General features: G+C 45.0%; 1 protein-coding gene across 1 annotated transcript in view; it reads left to right on the top strand.

Moving 5' to 3' along the window:
- Nucleotides 1–20,002, top strand: part of LOC138566778 (cytochrome P450 2G1-like) — a 687,553-nt gene that overhangs the window by 133,656 nt on the left and 533,895 nt on the right. The window contains exons 2-3 of the mRNA XM_069644429.1: nucleotides 158–320; nucleotides 3,132–3,281. Of these exons, the coding sequence (XP_069500530.1) occupies nucleotides 158–320; nucleotides 3,132–3,281 (313 nt within the window). The remainder of the gene's footprint in view (nucleotides 1–157; nucleotides 321–3,131; nucleotides 3,282–20,002) is intronic.

Genomic DNA, 20,002 nt, shown 5'->3' with positions numbered 1-20,002 from the left:
GCTTTTAAAAATTATTCAAATTTGTTGGACACTTCGAGTCTTTGCTGACAGCATGGTGGCATTACACAAACATTTAATTTAATAAAACATAACAATGTGCATGTGGTACATGTAGGCTAAGAAAGAGCATGACTGTATTATGTTTTCCTCTATGCAGCTTCGTGATATCTATGGCCCAGTGTTCACCATGTATCTGGGCCCCCGGCGTGTGGTTGTACTATGCGGATATGAAGCAATTAAAGAAGCGTTGATTGACCACGGAGATGATTTCATCACAAGGGGATCACTTCCATCATTTGAAAGGTTCGGTCATGGTTATGGTGAGTCCTTGAGGAACATTAAGGCAATATATGAAAGACCCCATTTCCTCCTTTGGTAACTGGCATTAGTAATGGTATGCAAGTAAAAACACAAGATAGATGGTGTGGCAATAAACACCTCCATGTATTCGACCAGACTCTAAAAAAAAGAAAAGCACTTTTGAGGCAAAGAATACGTGATTTGATAAACGTCCCACAGCTTGAAAGATTAGCCCAATCGAAACACCTTAAAACAGTCCATAAAAATTGGATTCAAAGAAGAAAGGCTTTACAATACCGAAGGGATGGAGATGAAATGCTAAAGCAGATGGCAGCAAAAACGTCTGCAGGAATATTGTCGCTATTAAATGAGGCATTGCATAAAGCCTCAGATCAAATAAATGCCATCACAGAACGCTCTTGGAGTGACTATTATAACCTTGTTTATAAGACACCCTTGTTAGAATGTCAGAGAAACATCAATGAGATCAAGCAGGACCATCACATTTCTTTTGATCGAGACGACATATTATTATACATTTCGAAGCTTAGTGACTCCAGGGCCCCTCGACCGGATGGCCTCGACAATAGTATGATAAAGCAAAATTCTCAGGCCTGGGCGTCTATTCTTTACTTAATATTTAGTCAAATTATGCGCAATGGGAAAATTCCTCCCTTATGGAGGAAATCGGTCATCATTCTGATTTTCAAAAAGGGGGATAGAACTGACCCGACATCACATAGGTCTATAGCAATGCTTGACTGTCCAGGAAAATATTTTGCCCGTCTGGTATTGAGATAATTTAATCAGCGGCTCACTAAAGAAAATTCTCCTTCCCAGATGGGATTTGTTCCTGGTCTCGGTACAAGCATTAACTTTATTACACTTACTGCGATCATAGCTCATGAACATCAGAGGAAACAACCGTTGTATATGGCCTTTGTGGACTTCTGTACAGCATTTGATACGGTGCCTAGAGAATTACTCTTTAAAAAGCTAATGGAATTGAAATGCCCACGGCACATTCTGAAATGGCTGTACAAGCTCCACTCATAAACAACTATACAGATACGGCTGAGATTGGATGGTTTATTGTAGGTGGTAATGGAAACTGGACAAGGCGTAAAGCAGGGTTGTATACTTGCCTCAGCACTCTTTAATTTTTTTTATTGCCAATATGAGCAAGTGCTTTACAAGTCTAGTGACTGACTCGACTACATTGCATGGACAATCAATTAAATAGATGTTGTATGTGGACGATCTCATCCTGATCTCCAAAACACCTAACGGTATGAGGACCATGCTGGAAGTTCTAGCCCAATATGCTCAAAGCATTAACATATCAATCAATACCAAAAAAACACAAGTCGTCCAATTTGGGAACCTGAAACAACGGAATAAAATTGGGAGCTGGCAACTTCAAAATGCGAAACTTCAGTTGATATGTAGCTACACTTATTTAGGTGTCAACGTGAATAGTCACCCGTCAGATCTACCTTATCACGTACATTTAAAATCAAAATTAGCCACGGCTATATCACAAGCGTGAATTATTAGCAGCAGATACACTAAATGCTCAATCAGTCCGCTTCTAACCTATTACAAACAAAAAGTAACACCCATCGTGCTATGCAGAGCTGATTCGAATCAATAGCAACCTTACACTTATTGGGCAAAAATGGAAGGGAGCTATTGGAACACTTATTGAAATGACATTTATCTATACCTATTGCTACAATCAGATACAAATTAGGTCTGATATCACTAAATGCTGCTTACAAGTGGAAGCTGTGTTCACTATTTCGTAAATGTGTACTTGTAAACAGTAGCAATGGCCTTTTGTCAATATTATCTGGCTATGTTAGTACATGAAATGATGCCTTTATTAAGCTCTGGAGATCAAAGGTGCATAAGTCTTAACACAATGCAGATATTATGATTGATCTTCTCTTAACTAATCCTGACAAAGCAAAAATGAAGTTATAGCAACATAACTGGATCAAGACAAGGGAAAAATGAATGCTATATAAAGACATCAGTCAAAATCCTTTCTTATTAAAAGAATATGGAGTACCAGCAACCTATTTGATGAAATCTGCAAATCTGCAACATTGTGTCATACTTATGCACTTTAGATTTAACCTGCGGCAGAATAAGGAAATAGCAGCAAGATGGCAGTTATCATCTCAAACAGACTTAATGTTCTGATTTTGTAATCAAGCTTGTGAAACTTTCAAATATCTCATAGTTGAGTGTGATGAACTAATATCTTTGATAATTTTCTTTTTTTAAAATCATTTTAATGCATGCAACTATTTAAATGCACAAGGTTTGTGGGAAGCTCTATTCCACACAGAGTCTAAAGCAATAAGATAGGCAATTTTACATTTTCTACAGGCACTGAATCTGGACCAGCGTAGTGTAGTAGAACAGTAACATTTGCAAACTATTTCTGATGCACTGTGATGACAAATGCAAATCCCAATATCCTTGAAGTAATGAAAGGGAGAGATAAATAAGGACATTTTAACTCGTGTTGGAATCATTGAGAAATGTTATTATTTTATTTCAAATTGTTTCCTTTCCCTTTTTCCTTTGTGGATTTTTAGTATTTTCAGTGAATTGAAATGTATTTTGTCAATTGTTTTACTTTGTAACTGTAATCTACAATATGATTGAATGAAACAATGTTGAAAGGTTGAGATTGTTCCTCAGCCAAATAAATAAAAAAATTAAAAAAATGTAATGGTTTTGTACTTTCTTTTTTTACCGTGTATTTCGCAAAAGGGGCTCATCTGAAGTGTGTAAAACCTTATATGTCTTCATTGCAGGGATCACGGTTCTCAATGGAGAGCAGTGGAAGCAGATTCGACGGTTTTCCCTCATGACCTTAAGAAATTTTGGTATGGGAAAAAGAAGCATCGAGGAACGTATCCAAGAGGAAGCCCAGTACTTGATGAAAGAGCTGAGAAAAACCAAAGGTGCGTTAATGTATAGACCCAGTCCTTTTCCTTGTATTGTCTTCATGAGAAATGCTCATTTGCAAGTCTTTCAATGTGACTATCTCCTTGTTATATTGAGTTTCACTGTCATATCTTTGTTTTACAAATTCCTAAAGCCTAGATTAAAAATGAGGCTATATCCATAAACACAGCCGAGAATTCAAATACTGCTTGTTTTTACATCTGTTGTATTACTGGTTCATGAGTTATTTATGTCATACAGTATTCCAGAAATATTGCATGCAGTAAATACTGTATGATTATGAGGGTGAACATGAATGGCAACGTTATAACTACAAGGGAACAATTATTTAACCAAGCCATGCTAGCAAAGTAAAATGTGTTTAGCCTTTTTTGTGAAGTGATTATTTCAGTTCAACTATATAGACAGAACTTTGACAGGGAGCATGCAAACAGAGAGATATATGGCCAACTCAGATTCTCAAATCAAATTCCTACCCCCTTTATTTACAGTGCATATAAGAGCCCATATTGAACCTTCCGTGCGTTTTCATACATTGCACAGTAGCAGTGTGAACCACTGCTGTAGCATAGTATATTAATTTCCCAAAAATGGATGAACATGTATTATAAAAGTATTTTCAAAATGTGAAAATCAGTATTTTTGCAGTATATATGTATTGATTGTTGCCTAGCCGTGGTGTGTTACGCAGCGTCTATACATTTCTTTTCAAAACGAGTAAAATTCTTTACACAAATATAAATGTCTTTATTCAGTTGTCCTTGGAAGTTATATTTTGAGATATATACAGTATAAGATATATTGGGAGAAAGGTGCAAAAGCATGAATAGATTCTGTATCAGTAGATTGAGTGGGTAATGGTCAAGAAGATGGTGTTAGGCTGGTTAAGGGTAGTTAGGGTGTGGGTAAAGTGTTTGGATGGGTAAAGACACAATGGGGGTACACAATATGTGTAAGTAGGGTGAGTAGGCAGGGTAGTCAAGATTAGGTAAAATGGGGGTGAATAAAGAGGGAGGGACTATGGTGTGTGGTATGGTACGGAGGGGGAGAGGAGGTTGGGTGGATGTAGAGAAAGTGGGATACATTAGGTGCGCTTATATAGAAACACTAGCCATGGACACAGTAATATGTGCACAGTGATTATGTCATCATTTTCACTTTTCCGTTTCTAAAAAAAAAAAGAACATATCATTAGTTAGAAAATAAAATCCAAAAACAAGACAAGTGCTTCTGAGAACAAGACAACTGAGTAAAACCCTGGTAACAATCATGCCAAGCCTATAAAGATAGCTTGAAAAGTACACATACCATAGTGTCACTCAAATATATAAATCCTTGATGAACTTTATTAGGCAGAAGGGGCGTGGCTAGGAAGCCATGTGAAAGGACGTGTCTGTATGGGGGCTCCCGCAGATCCGCACATTATCCGACTGAAAACCGTGCAAGGACCGATGTAATTTGGCTGAGACTGATATGGCTGCGTACATGAATCTCGGGTGCACGTGTGGACACATTTTGATTCGGGCCTGCACCGTGAAAGCGCAACAAGAAGCTAAGAGAAGACTTGGAGGCGAGAGTGTGATGAACGAGAAAATGGCCGCCGCCGCTTAACGAAGGAACAAAGGAGTGGCTGATCTGGGTGCCTGACGATCGCACTGGAGCGTGGTGGTAGTGAAGGAGCATGACTCGGGTGCATCGTGGTCATTAAGGACACCCGGGCCCGCGAGGCCGACGGCGTGGACCTGGAAAGGGAGCAGGGCCTGGCCGAAGGTACTTTGTAACCAGACGTGCGGATAGCAGGGGAGCGTGCGGTGTGACCTGAAACTGTGCCCCTGACTCTTCATGGCCTAAAGTGCGCTTCAAAGGGTGAGACGCGACCTGGCCTAGCTAGGTAGTAGACAAGATGGCCGGGGGAGCCGGAGGACAAAGGAACTTCGTGTCGGAGATGTGGCGATAGCGAGGGGACACCCGAAGAGCGCACTGTGACACCCTGCCCCAGATCCGAGCGGGGATAGAAGGACGGGAGACATGTCTAATAAGCTCCTGAGAGCGAAGAACAAACAGCCCACGCTCGACGAATACGCTAAGACGCCGCCCGGCCCAGACGGAGCCAGAAGCAAAGATAAAACTCAGGCCAAGGAAATGGCCGCCGGGGGTGCGAACCAGGAGGTCCTCGCTGCGATCGCGGACCTGAAAGCGACCTGGGAGACTAAGCTCCAGCTCGCTGTGGCTGAACTGAAGACCGCAATGGAACTCCAGGTTGGAGCGGTGCAGGAAGACGTGAACCTCCTAAGGCAGGATGTGCGTGCTCTGGCAGAGCGCACGGAGACTTTGGAAAAAGAAATGGGCCCTACCGCGGCGGACTGCGCCGTGCAAAAGCGTGAACTCCATGCCCTGGTGCAACGTGTGGGCAATTTAGAGAATAGGGCGGAGGAGGCGGAAGGACGCGCCCGGAGGAACAACATCCATATCGTGGGCCTGCCGGAGGGAACTGAGGGCCATAATCCCACGGAATTTATCGAGAACATGCTACTGCAGGAGATCACAGGAGGCACCCTGTCGCAGGGTTTTGCGGTGGAGAGAGCGCACAGGGCCTTAACTAGGAAGCCACCGCCGGGAAACCCGCCCAGGCCGGTGATCGCCAAGATCCTTAATTACCGGGACCGGGAAAGGATCCTCGAACACTTCCGCAAGGGAGGCACAATACAACGAGGAGCGGCGAACATAACTGCCTATCCTGATTATACCCTGCAGGTACAGCGCAGTCGTATGAACTTTGGATCGGTAAAGAGGAGATTGCGGGAAGCGGGGTTTAAATACATGTTGCTCTATCCGGCCAAACTGAAGGTTTTCTTTAAGAGCAAGCTGCTGTTCTTTGACACTCCGGAGGATGCCATGGAGTGGCTGGATGCGCAAAACTGCCCTCAGGAGCCAGATGTTCAGACGGCTGGTGAAAAAAAGACGAGATAAGTAACGCTGTGGGCCCGGTCGGGTTACGAACATTGGGACTTGAATATAGTCATTGAACTCGCTGGAGAACATGTCAGTGGTTATGAAACATGGTCCGTGAGCACGGACATGGTTGCGAGGGAGAGGAGCCTCCAGAGGCCGCTCTTTACACCCCCTTTTTTGTGTTTAGTTTAGTCACTGTTAGTGGGGTGACACCCTGTCGGGTTCTCTATTTGGGTTTCCCAGAGAGGACCGAACACAGGGATGCCTGAGATCCAGGGATGGAGCTGGGCAGTTGTTTGGGTTAGGGGTTTGGGGTGTTTTAGTTTTTGTATGAGCCTGGGAGTGAAATCGGGATTGGGTGTCTGCAAAGTGGGGAGGGATTGCCTCGGATGGGGGGAGGAAACTACTGATAGGCCATGGGGGACCTTAGGATATTAACGTGGAACGTTAGAGGGCTTAACAGTTATCTGAAGCGAAATAAAGTCATGTTGTATCTTAAGAGGCAAAAGATAGACGTAGCCCTGTTACAGGAGACGCATCTAAAGCAAGAGAAACTGGAGCTGGTAGGGAGGAATTGGAAGGGGACAGTGGTAGGATCAACGTACTCCGCCTATGCCAGAGGAGTGCTGGTGTGGGTGGCGCCACATGTCCCATTTAAGCTAATTGAGGAGGTTGTGTAGGCGGATGGGAGGTTGGTTATGGTGAGGGGGCTGGTAGAGAACAAAGTAGTGTGCATTGTAAACACATATGCGCCTAACCAGGACACGGCGACATACTTTAGGACGCTGTGCACCAAGCTCAGTGTCGGGATGGGGGGTACGGTGATTTGGGGCGGCGATTTCAATTGTGTATTGAATCCCAGGGAGGATAGGTCGGATGACAAGATGGCTAAGCCCAGCCCGGCAGCCAAAGTATTGCAGACGCTGCTGGCGGATTTTGGCCTGGTAGATGTGTGGAGAGTGAAACACCCGGGCAGGAGGCAATACTCGCATTATTCGGCCCCGCATCTACTGCACACGAGGCTTGATTACTTCTTCGCCACGCCGGACATAGTCGCGGAGTGCGACCATATAGACTACAGGGCGAGAGTCCTCTCTGACCACTCGCCCCTGGTCATGCGATGGCAGCTGTATTCCCCACGAGCGCGTATACCAACATGGCGCCTCAGGGCGGAGGCACTCAAGGACCCTGCCTTCAGAGAGGATATGAGGGAGGAGATAACTGCTTATTTTGAGGTGAACACAGGTAGCGTTAAGTCGGCTGGCACCTTATGGGAGGCCTTTAAGGTCGTAATGCGGGGGATCGCCATTGCGAAGTCCAAGGGATTGATGGGGGGAGTCCTGGCGGATCTGCATAGAGCTGAGACTGAGCTAGAGGAGGAGCTGGAAGGTGGTGGGATAGATGCGGAGGTGGTCTCTAAATTGCAACAGAAGTGTGCGGAACATTGGGACAGGCTCTGTAATCGAACTATAGAAAGTATATTGAGAGACTGCATGCAGGGGGAGACAAAACGGGCCGACTTCTAGCTTGGCTGTACAAGAGCAAGACCCCACGATCCCCGATCAGATTGGTAATCAATGAAAAGGGTGAGGAGGTGGACACCCAAGAAGGTGTAAACAGGGCATTTGTGGAATACTATAAGGTCTTATACGAAGATTGTGAGGGGGGCAGCCAGGAGGAGATAGACGAAGTGCTGGAAGACGTAGGCCTGCCCAGGGTCAGTGATGAGGAGCGAGAGGAGCTGGATGCTCCGATCACCCTGGAAGAGTTGAAGGAGATTGTGAGGCAGTTACCCACCAGCAAGGCCCGAGGGGCGGATGGGTTCCCCAGTGAATTTTATAAAGTATATGCGGAGGAAGTGCTCCCGCCCATGCTGGAAATGCTCAACGAAGCGTACGAGGTGGGACGGCTGCCGGAGTCACTCAGGGAGGCGATTATAATACCGCTCCCCAAGCCAAATAAACCGGAACACGGTTGTGGCTCCTACAGGCCCTTGTCGATGCTGAACCAGGACAGCAAGATCCTGACAGCTGTCCTGGCTACTAGAATGCAGAGAGTGATCAGCAAGTTGATCCACCCTGACCAGACGGGCTATGTCCCAAACAGGAACATTACTCACAACCACAGACGCCTCCACAGAGTGGTCGAATGGGGATGTAGTGACGACGGCGAAATGGCGATAGTGGCATTGGACGCGGTTAAAGCGTTCGACTCTGTTCGGTGGCTATGGCTGCTGGCGGCTCTGAGATGGTATGGGATGGGACCAGGTTACGTTAGGTGGGCCGAGATGCTATACAGTGCACCACTGGCCAGGGTCCGCACGGGTGCAGTGGTGTCAGAGAGATGGCAGTTGGGCAGAGGCACTAGGCAGGGGTGTCCCTGGTCCCCAATGTTGTACATCCTGGCCCTAGAACCCTTGGCAATTTACCTCCGGCAGCAATATGACCTGGTCGGCATCGATGTAGGAGGAGAGTGTCACCTTATATCCCTGTATGCAGATGATATGCTGCTATACCTGAGATATCCGGAAGAAAATTTGCAGTATGTCTTAGAGGTGATGGGGAGGTATGCCTGCTTGTCCGGTATAGCAGTAAACCCCCAGAAATCCACTCTATTTCCGCTGGGTGGCTATGTGGGGACTCCGGTGGAGAGGTTGCCAGTGTTGCAGATCCCGTGGGCGACAAGCTCTTTCCGATACCTGGGAATAGACGTGTATCACACGACTGAGGAAGAACACAAGCACAACACTGAACTTGCCGTGGGGAAGATCGAGAAATGCATGAGGTTCTGGGAAAGATTGCCATTAGCGATGATGGGCCGGGGAGCTATGCTTAAAATGGTGGTACTGCCCAGGCTTTTGCATTATTTTAACAACATCCCTTATATGATACCTAAGAAGATTTTTGTGAGGCTACATAGTGTTTGCAGGGAATTCCTGTGGCATGGCACGCGTAACAGAGTCGCACTGTGGAAGCTGCAGAACTTCTACGAGAAGGGCGGAGTTAAACTGCTGAACTTTGAGGCCTATTGTGTGGCAGCGCAGCTGCAATATGTGTCCAGGTGGCTCTCTGACGACGAGACCCCTGAACACAGGCTGTTTGGGAGGGACTGTTCCCCTTTTTATCTGCGGGAGGTGATCTGGGTGACTAATGCATGCATGAGGGAACGTCCTAGAATGCTAGCTTTGGGACGGAACATGTGGCGACGGGCCTGCCGGATGATGGGTAACCCTTTGCCGTGTGTGCCGCAATTACCACTGGTCGCACTGGCGAAGGGAGACGGGCAGCTCAGAGCAATCATCCGGACATACTGGGAGTCAGTGGGGTTGGTCACCATGGGAGATATTTGGCAGGATGGGACCATCATGGAGTTCGAAGAACTAGAGGCAGTGTCGGGATTGCACAGGGGTCAATATGTAACATATCACAGGATAGTGCAGGAGATCCGGAGTAGGTGGCCTGAAACTACCTTGGCCGATGAACCGGACGCCACGGTGGAGATACTATACGACACATCGGAGGGCGGGCATGAGGTCTCTAGGTTGTACGAGATGTTGATGACAAAGGTTGGGAGTGATTTAGTGCACTTGAGACTGGAATGGGAAACAGAGATGGGGCCCCGATGGCAGATGGGTTGTGGGAGCGTGCCTTGGGGTATCATAAAAAAGTATCGAGGAATGCCAGGTTTAAGCAAATACAGCTTTATATAACGCACAGGGCATACATGACCCCCTTGAGAATATCCAAATTTCGGGACACTGGACGCCAGGCGTGCCCCAAGTGTGACGAGGAGAATGCAGACATGATACACATGTTCTGGGCGTGCCCAGTAATTGCAGGCTACTGGGGTAAAGTGGCGCAGAAGCTGGCAGGAAAGGGTATCACGCTCAAAGTGGATTCAGCCTGGGCCTGCTTACTGGGGGGATATCCCACAGCGCGTAAACTCAGACATGTTGAGAAAATGAAAGATTTGGCTTATGTGCTTGCTAAACATAGGATTGCCATGGGATGGAAGGAGTGTCATAAGCCACGAGTGGAGGTCTGGTGGAGGGATCTCCAAAAATGGGCGGAGGCCGAGACGGCGGTGTGGCGGGATACCAGTATTGCAGGGTAGGAGGAGGAAATGTGCTCCCTCGCGGCATGGAAATTGATGATAGCCGAGCTGTTTGGAACAGGGTCGGCTCCAATTGAATCTGAGAGCGATGACGCCCCTCCGCTCGCAGCGGATACCGATGGCGGACACCATACAGGCTCATAGGGGGGAGGGATGGGGATTGCAGTGCTTTTGTTGTTAAATGTGTTTATTTATGTTCTGTTGTATTGTTGTTTGGTTTATATAAAATAAAAATATATTTAAAAAAAAAAAAACTTTATTAGGCAGAAAAGTATACAATTGTGACATTATTCCCCCCAATTTCAGTAGGAGACTACAAATACCATAATGCAATTCAGCAAAAGGCAAAGCAGGGTTGTTAAGATGGATTTCTGAACTCGGACCTGGAGGGGCAGAGGTTCAGTAGGCCAGCCTAGTTTCTTGGAACAGGGTAACCTCTGGACAAGCCAGACCAATCAGGGTAGCGATGGCGGCGGTCAAGACTAAGTCTCAAGAGGGGTGAGGGTGACGGAAAGACCTCAATGAGCACACAAAGCAAGGACACTTACAAATTACTCCAGACAGGTGTTATATTAAAAATATAGACACATTTATTACAAGGCCTTTGTAACATCGACCATAGCAAAGAATCACAATAATACTAAAGTAAACCAACACATCACAATCAATACAATATATAAACAAGACCGCGGGGTCTAAGGAGTTAGGAGCACTTAATATGTAGACCACCTAGATGGGGAGGAAAACAGGCAGTGCAAGTAATCATTAGACCCATTTCGACAGTCGAAATACACCTAACTAGGAGGAAATCCGAGCCCTACGAAGAGAGGAGCCTTATGCTCCAAAGTACCTGCACGCGCTGGTGCCAATGGACAAAGGAGGGCCTCTTCAAGGATATCAGGCAGTTCAGGAAGGTGAATGAAATGATGCAGAACAAGTCCCCACTACTCAAGCAAGGCCTCAACTGGTGGGCAGAGGCAGGGTGAGAGTGCGGGATGGAGCCACTATTTCGTAACAGCGGTGGAAAAGAAATGGGCTCCTGCGCGAGGGGCCACCGGTTGGGGTATGGACTACTCACCAGTCCCCGACGCAGGCAAACCCAGACTTCTCCAGTTCGGTTCACGTTGCTGGCAGGTTCAGCTGCTATAATCAGGACGTCTCGACACCGTGTAGATAATGCGTAGCAGGATGCAGGGTAGAGGGTGTCCCTAATGCAGCAGACATGCACAGGTTGTTACCACAGCAGGGCAACACAGCACCCACATATACTCTGGTCCGGGTGCACTCGTCTCACTTCAGACCTGCGAATGCCAAGTGTACGAATTCGGAGTGAGGGTGCTATGGACGCAGAGCAAGCAGTAGCCCAAGTTTCAAGGGCTTCACCGAAACAGCGGCGGTGACAAAGCAAAGCATTCTGCGTAAGCTGGTCAGCCCACTGGTTGGTCCAGGGACACTTCCGAAGAGGCTACTTGCAGGGTTTGATGAAGGTGCCGGGAATAGTTGATCCCACTATTCCAAAGGGTCGAAGCACCTTCGCAGACCTTCTAGGACGATCAGATGCAGAGGGGTCTCGCAGGACGACAGCAGTTCAGGGTGATAAACCTTTAGCGGGTCACCAGCGATTCCTCGACTCAGCTGCTTGTTGCAGGATACTTGGCTCCTTATCCCTTGTTCGGTGTGAACTCAGGAGATCGACATGGTAGTGGTGTTTTCAACCTGCTCTTATGCAAAGTTCCCTTCACGCCAAAGGAGAGGGCCCAATGGGAGATCTGCTCACAAGCACTTACACCATACATGGACCTATCCCGGACCACAGTAGTCCCAGGCATTCAGGACACTCTAGACTCTCTGGCACCCAGGATGTGTATTGGGAACAGACATCGAAGCCCACATCATGGAGGCACACACAAGGCATGCAGAAGCCAGCGAAAGCGTTGTGTTTCGCGGGAAAGTGCATGACCAAATAAGGACTGCCCCAGATCGGCTCGACCTGGATGAAGGTGAAGGGGGAAGACGTTCAGCGGACAGGACAAAGAACCTCGTGGCATGGCCATTTTGGAGCCAGGCCACTCATTTGTGCGGCAAACGCGGCAAGCACGGATAACATGGCAAAAAAGGGTTCAAAACACAAGAGAAACGATAGCTGCCACCAGTCCCGTCCGTGACACACTTGCGCATTTCATAATAAGTCCAGAGAGAGTTTCTAGGGCCTTTGGAATGACTAGAGACCCAAGAGCGCAGTAATGTAAGTTACGTTGCACTCTTGTTTCATGTTGCTCAAAAGCTGCAACAGGAGGAAAGGACTAAGGGAAAATAAGTCTCCCAGTACTGACTGTCTTAAGGGCATGTTAGTTTCCCCAGAAGAATTGAACGAAAGCCCAGAGGAATGCGGCAGAAGGCTGCACTTCTCTGGCAAACTCTAGATCAGGGTGTAAAGCAACAGCAAAAAGTTTGAGGTTTGCCACATGGAGGGAAAATTACATACAATTATGAAATCTTTCCTAACAATGGTCAGTCCTGAATACTGCATGGATGGGAGTCATGTATGCATGTATGCCTATCATGTCACTGGCCATGGCGTTTGGACAAAAAGTGTACAACGGTGGCATTATTCTCACATTTTCACTAGGAGACTACAAATACTATAATGAAATTCCCCAAAAGGCAAAAAGAAATTCTCTCAGAGCTTCCAGAGAGCACTGGGAACACAAGGAAGGGTCAAGAGCCCTCAGGCCATGTTGCTCTAAATGGTCTTGTAACTTCTGCTAATTTAATAGGCAGCATGGCCTGAGGGAGCAGGCCACTTCCTCGCTTTGATGCTAAGCAGGGTAAGTCCTGATTACTGCATGGATGGGAGTCCCATGTGTCTATCCTGTCACTGGCAACAGCCAGTGATTTTTCACCCCAATGTCACTGTAGCTGTAAAAATATATATTTTTTAATACACTTTTTCTCCTTAGCCGTGGGTACAGAACTTCAGATATCCTCGACTAGTTGTAGTCATTTTTAGAGCCACAGCTATCCTCCCTTAAATCCTCCCTGGATTTAAGGATCAGTAGAAATGGACAAAACCTGGAAACCACTGTGTACCAAAAAACCACAGATAGAAACTCACTACTGGAGTACAACAGTTTCCATCAAAAGTCAGTCAAAGAGAATCTACCTTTCAGACAATTCTTCGGGTATCGAAGGAACTGTAATATGAGGGGGGAATATGACAAACAAGCAGAGAGGCTCACAGAAAATCTCAAAGAGAGAAATTATCCAGAAAAGATGATAAAACATGCCCGCAAGAGAGCTAGAAATAATCTGAGAGAGATAACATTGATGCAACATGGAAAAAGGGATTGAGAAGAAAATATAACAACAGCAGTATTTAGCCATTCACCGGTCATTAATCGACTCAAAAAAGAGATAAAAAGCTTAGTACATAATGAACACAGTAGGAAACCAGTTGAAGACCCCTCTGTTTGCAATAAAAAGAAGGAAAAAACATCTGAGACAGTTTGGTACACACCTACCAAGAATAGAGGAAAGTAGTAGTACAAACTAGACTGTGGAATGCACCAAAAGCCACAGGACACACACCATGTGGAAACTGCACAGTTTGCCAATATACGAGGTGCACTACATTGATAGACATTGGTTGGGAAAACCCGTGGGAACAGAGATCCCTTACTAACTGCAATACCACCAATGTAGTATATCTCATCCATTGTCCATGTGCCAAAAGATATGTCGGAATGACGACCAAAGCAGCGAGAACGTAAATCTGTGAACATAGGTCCAACATAAGAACAAAACGCATCACAGCTCCATTAGTTGAATACTTTATCCAAAATAACCACTCAGATAATGATCATGAGTGGACAGTCTTGGAAAAAGTATTAGCACTGAAGAGAGGTGGAAATGCACCAGCTTTGTTATTAAAATGTAAGCAAATGTGGATTTATAGACTAAAAAGCCACATGGAAGGCCTAAACAAAGACATTTGCTGGCAAGCACTAGCAGTACTATAAAGGTGTATCCCATGAAATTAGTTTTGAGCAACCTGCCTGTGAAGCAGACACTCAGACAAATAAGAGATAATAACACACCACCTCCATGAACTCACAGAGTTTAGAGGTAGTAGATTCTGAGCCCCAGCCACTTAGAAACTGGCCCAAAGAATAATGGTAAAAGTGTAGCAGAAATTAAGGCTATCACTATAAGTTACTCTACAACACAAGTTCCATGACTAAAGAACAGTGGAACCAACTAGCATACGTATGATTATGTTATACATCATCAGCCTTAGACAAAATATACGGCAGCCACTAAACTACATTTTTCAACATACCGTGAGTCGGGGGTAGGTTAAAGGCAAATTTGCATGTAAAACCAAAAAGCAGGTAGAACATTAGGCATGGGGACTTTTAAGTGTTGGAATTGCACCAAGTAGCTAAGAGGAGATCCTTGGCACTAACAGATAAAAAACGAAATAGCCATGGCCAAAAACTACATTTCCCATGACACCTAGAGTCAACAGCAGTTCATAAATCTAGCTGACACGAACACCGCGAATGAGGTGAAAAACAGGACAACGTGATGAAAATTAAGCATGGGTGCTTTTAAGTGTTGGAATTGCACCAAGTAGCCAAGAGCAGATCCTTGGCACTAACAGATAAAAAACAAAATAGCCATTGCCAAAAACAACATTTCCCATGACACCTAGAGTCAGCAGTAGTTCATAAGTCTAGCTGACAAGAACACTGCAAATGAGGCGAAAAACAGGACAGCGTGATGTAGAAGTAAAACTTTTAGAAGTAGGAATCAGAGGCATTGCTTGAGAGAACAAATGACCTAGATTCATAGCGATACAAAACACGGAATGACCCACGATCACGTGACCACTGTGTATATAAATAGGAGCTTTTCCAAAATGGCGGCTGCACCAGAGACAGCATGAATGCTAGGTAAGAGCAACAGAAGTTAAATATAGCGGGACTGGGCACTGGCTATAAGAATAGTCGATAAATATAGAACTGGCGTTATAATTATATGCAGAATATGGGCATATGCATAATAGGAACAATGTGTTTCTCCCTTGTCTCTAGTCAGTGGGAAGCACGGCGACAAGGTTTATCCATAACCAGGCACCCAGAATATTGGATAATAGGAAATTACAGACCCTGGAAGATACAGGTACACACCATGTAAGCAGTGGTGAGACAAAACGGATATTCCATATAAAAAATAAATATAAAACAAATATATTAATGTTTTACAGATACCTGAATTACACGTTTGGGAAAAGCACACATAAATCATCTGTACAAAAGAGAAGACAGGTGAGAAATCCTCCCTGATACGCAACCATATGGTATTAATTCACATATACTAGATTAAAACAAACACCACACCCCACCCCATTTTCTCTTTCTCTTCCCCTTTAGGGCACATGACCAGAAGGCCACAGCCTACGGATAATTGGGGAAAAGGATTCACAACCTATAAATCTGGACACACAGTACAAGAATAGTCACCATTATTGTTGTTGCTTTTCTGCTCTGCTGTTCTGTTATTAATAATTGGGACCAGTAACGCTAAAGTCAGTATATGTCCTGAAGAATGCGGGAAGTAATGAAATACCGCTGAAATCGGTAGACAACAGATCAGGGAGTGATGGCCTACATCCCTTGTTCGATACAAACATAAGTGGTAGACACGGCACCGACATATTAGCATATTTTTAAGATAAGCAGCCCCAACAAGATTGGTAGCTGTTTTTTGGTTTTAGACATTCCTTGATTAATAAAATCCAGGCTATGAGTACTGTAAGCCACACAGATCCAAGGAGTTGACAATAAAGGAAAACTATCGACCTTGATCATGTGTGCAACATTTTAGCAGACAGGAAAGTAGTGAGCAAGGATAGGGATAAACTTCACCTCCTTTTGTGTACCCTTGACAGGTGTAATATTAGTAACAACCGAGGGTGAGCCCCTTAACTGTAGAGAGGGCCAATTAGCGAATATAGGGACATTTAGTTAGACATAGGGTCTCAAACCATAGGATTAAGTAATTCAAATGAACTGTATCTGTCTAAATTGTGTTAAAAAGCAGTCAGGTGAAGTCAGGATAAGGAAGCCTCTGAATCCGAGTCATTTGTATATGTCCTCTTACCCCGCCAGCTGTACACTGATGGCATTTTCATGTTTTTGACCTGCAAACAACTTTTTTTCAGACAGGTTTGCGATGTCATCATGTGACCGCAACCAGGCTGAGCGTATATCCTAATTTGCGGACACTTCCCGGGTCTGCGAACATTTTAAAAGTACTTTTTTTGATATGATATGACATGATCGTTTATTTATATAGCGCCTATACACAATGTGTTTCAAAGCGCTTCAAGGCAAGGGAGGGAACAAGGGAAAATACAACCACATTCTTACAGGCCATGAACAGAAAGGATGTGAAATTAACTATCGTACTCGGCCTGACGACATTTCAGATAGTGCAAGAGCTAAGACATAGATAAGGAAGGGAGGGGGAGAGTGGGAAGGAAATGGAAACAGACAGGCGACTACCAGACTAGGCCTGACGACATTTCTGGTAAAGCCGAAGAAAAACAAAAGGTGAGGGAGAGGGATGCAGAAAGGGAGGGGAGGAACAAAACAAGCGACTATCATACTAGGCCTGCCAACATTTCAGATAGTGCTGGAGGGGTGGTGGGGAGGAAAAAAACAGTAATGGGAGGGTGGAGAAAACAGACGAGGTTGCTATCATATTAGGTCCAGGGACAATTCTGATAGAGTAAGTGCATAGAAGAAAGTAAGGGGAGGTGATAGGAAAAGGGAGAAGGGAAAGGAGGAGAGAACAGAGAGTAAGCAGTCAAAAAGAGTGGAGAAGCAAGAGTGGAGAGCGAATACAATTGCAGAAGTCACAATCCAAAGTATTTTACAGTAAAAATCCACCATTGCACAAGTCCCAGACAATGTCCCTGGCGTTCTACATACTTTTTGGAACTTTTTGAGCTTTTTTAGGGTGTTTGATCTGTCCGCGGACAGCGCAGCTGTTAGCAGAGTGGGCACCTGCACCCCTATAGAAGGCCACACTCTAGAGCTCATCTTCATTCTGTCTTTTCACTATTGAAGATTGACCTGATTTTGCTGCCTTTACTGCTCTTGCTGCGATTGCTACATCAAACCTGATGGCATCCATGGCTGCTGCTGTTCCAGCTTGTGCTACTTCTGCCTCAGCACCACTCCCTCCCCAAGGGCCTGCAGGGGGAACAGGCATGAGGATGTAAAGAATCAGGATGAAGAGGATGAAGAGGATGAGGTAGTGGAAGTCCCTACTGACAGCACTCGCCGTGAGTCTTGGGTGTGGTGGTTGTTTACCATTCATGGTGGAGTACCAAAAGCATGTGCAAATAAGGTCACCTGCAACCAGTGCAAAATGGTGCTGAGTCCTGGGAGGCCTGGTTCATACAGCTTTGGTACAACAGCAATGAAGCAACATCTAAGGTCGTTCACGTTGGGGCTATTCGGAAGGTTGTACATTGTGATAAACGTAGTAGGTTGAGTTCCTCTACAACATCCTCCGTTTTGGCTCCTGTCACCACAAGAGACTCTCCAGTGGGACAGCGCATCCTTCCAGCTGCTTCACAGGCCATTAATGATGCTGTTGACCCTTACCTTTCGAGGGTCACAATATTGTGTATATACTGCGATGCAGTACTCTGCAGGGGGGAGAATCTTCAGAGTGCTTTCGAGACTGCGGTCACGGAGCATGAAAGGTCTGCTACCTACCTAAATAAGGCCCACCCTACATCTTCCTCTCTCCACCTGCCCTTTCTTATCCCCATAGTTGGTGTCCCTTCCTTAACCTCCTTTCCTCTCCTTTCAGTGTGTGTCGTGTTTAAAAAAACAAAAAAATAATTTCAGAGCCACCTTTCACAGTTTAAAAATAGAACTGACAAATAAATAGTGCAGGGCCCTGTGCATTTTTTAGAAGTCCGCAGACAGTTCACAGACATTTATTTTTTGGGGTGCTGCCCTATCATAACCATTGCACTTTTCTATGGGAGGAAGTGGTGGTTCTGAAAACAGCTTCTTGGTGTTTTTTTTTGGTTTTTGAAAAACTTCAAATGGTCAACACCTACTGCAAAACGGATGGCTACCATTTCAAAAAATGTTGCAATGCATTTTGTACATTTCTCAGAAAAATCTGATTGCCAGCATAAGTAAGATGGACTCCATCTCTGTGAAAATGTATGTGCTTCGAAACATAATATTTTCGCTGTGAAAAGAGGATATGCCAACATCTAATAAAAAAGCCAAAAAGGGTTTATTGACATTGCAGCTCGCTTTCTCCATTAGTGGACCAAATGAAGAAGAACGCAGCCACATTTGTCTCTGCGCAATACAAGAAAAAATTACTTGGGAATTTGGAAACATGTCCATGACCTTCCCAAGTCCTTCTTTCATTGTAAATTGTAAAGAAATTCCAGACACATGTCCTAAACTATTCCCTCCACAATGAATTATAATTATGTCTAGATGATGCTGTGACTCCAGTAGCACAGAGAGGTAAGAAGTCCATCGACTTCATTCCACGCACTCCATGACAGTGCACTTCCACATGAGGGAATCCAAGATCTGCAGCTACTCCACAGCGTTCTGCATGCATCTCCAACCAATGTATCCATGAGTCTCCCAAAATCCAGATAATCTGTTTTCTAAAACACACAGCCATAGCTATCTGTTCTTCTCTAAGGAAAAATACTTTCTGACAAACTCTCTACTTACACAACACACGCAGTAAACTTTATTGACCAATCACTTGCTCTACTCTTTCTCATTTGCATGCCTTTCCACCCCAAAATTCCTGTATGCAATACGCACTGTCCGCGGACAACCACCATGTCCGCGGACATATTGAAAATCTGAGCCTGATGAATTTAAATTTAAATAGTGTGCCCCATTTCCCCTTTGAGGTTGGCTCTGAAAAGAGCTGTTCTTTTTCTATTTTTGCAGATGCTTGACAGACAGCTGTTATTTTGTATTTGTTCTTTTTTTTGTTTCTTACTTTACTCCTAAAATCTTCACATAACCTTCTACAAAGCAACCCTTACATTCCAAAACAGCATGGCATTTCTCATAAAAGATAAAACATGCTATCTCCTTTAAAATCAACAACAATACTGGAATCAATATTCTCATTATTATAGAAGAACATATCTGCTCTAATCATTAAAGCACACATGGATGAGTTGATTGCACACCTAGCAATGTTTTGCTGAGGACAAAAAGCAGAACTATTGTCCCATATTGCCCTAGGTACTAATCCAGAAAAAAATTACTTTGGCATTTGGAAGGATGTTCATTACTGCTTGAACCAAGTGTTCCAAATCTGCCAACACAGTAGGGACACATAGCCCAAATGCAAAGCAGCACAGTGCAAATCTACCACATGGGAACTGTTCATCCTGCCCATATCTTCAGAAACGTGTACAATTCCTGTACATTGCAATCAGGCACAGTGTTCCACACTACCTCCACTCCTTTAACATCAACATTGTTTGCCACATGCCTGCATTGAGCATACTGCTGTAAACCATGCACAAACATATCTCCAAAAACCAAAACACTGACTTTCTCCACCTCTG

Source organism: Ambystoma mexicanum, chromosome 2p (genome assembly GCF_040938575.1).
Source record: "Ambystoma mexicanum isolate Mex_15411 chromosome 2p, UKY_AmexF1_1, whole genome shotgun sequence".
Classification (NCBI taxonomy): domain Eukaryota; kingdom Metazoa; phylum Chordata; class Amphibia; order Caudata; family Ambystomatidae; genus Ambystoma; species Ambystoma mexicanum.
This window is presented reverse-complemented; position numbering and strand designations above follow the sequence as displayed.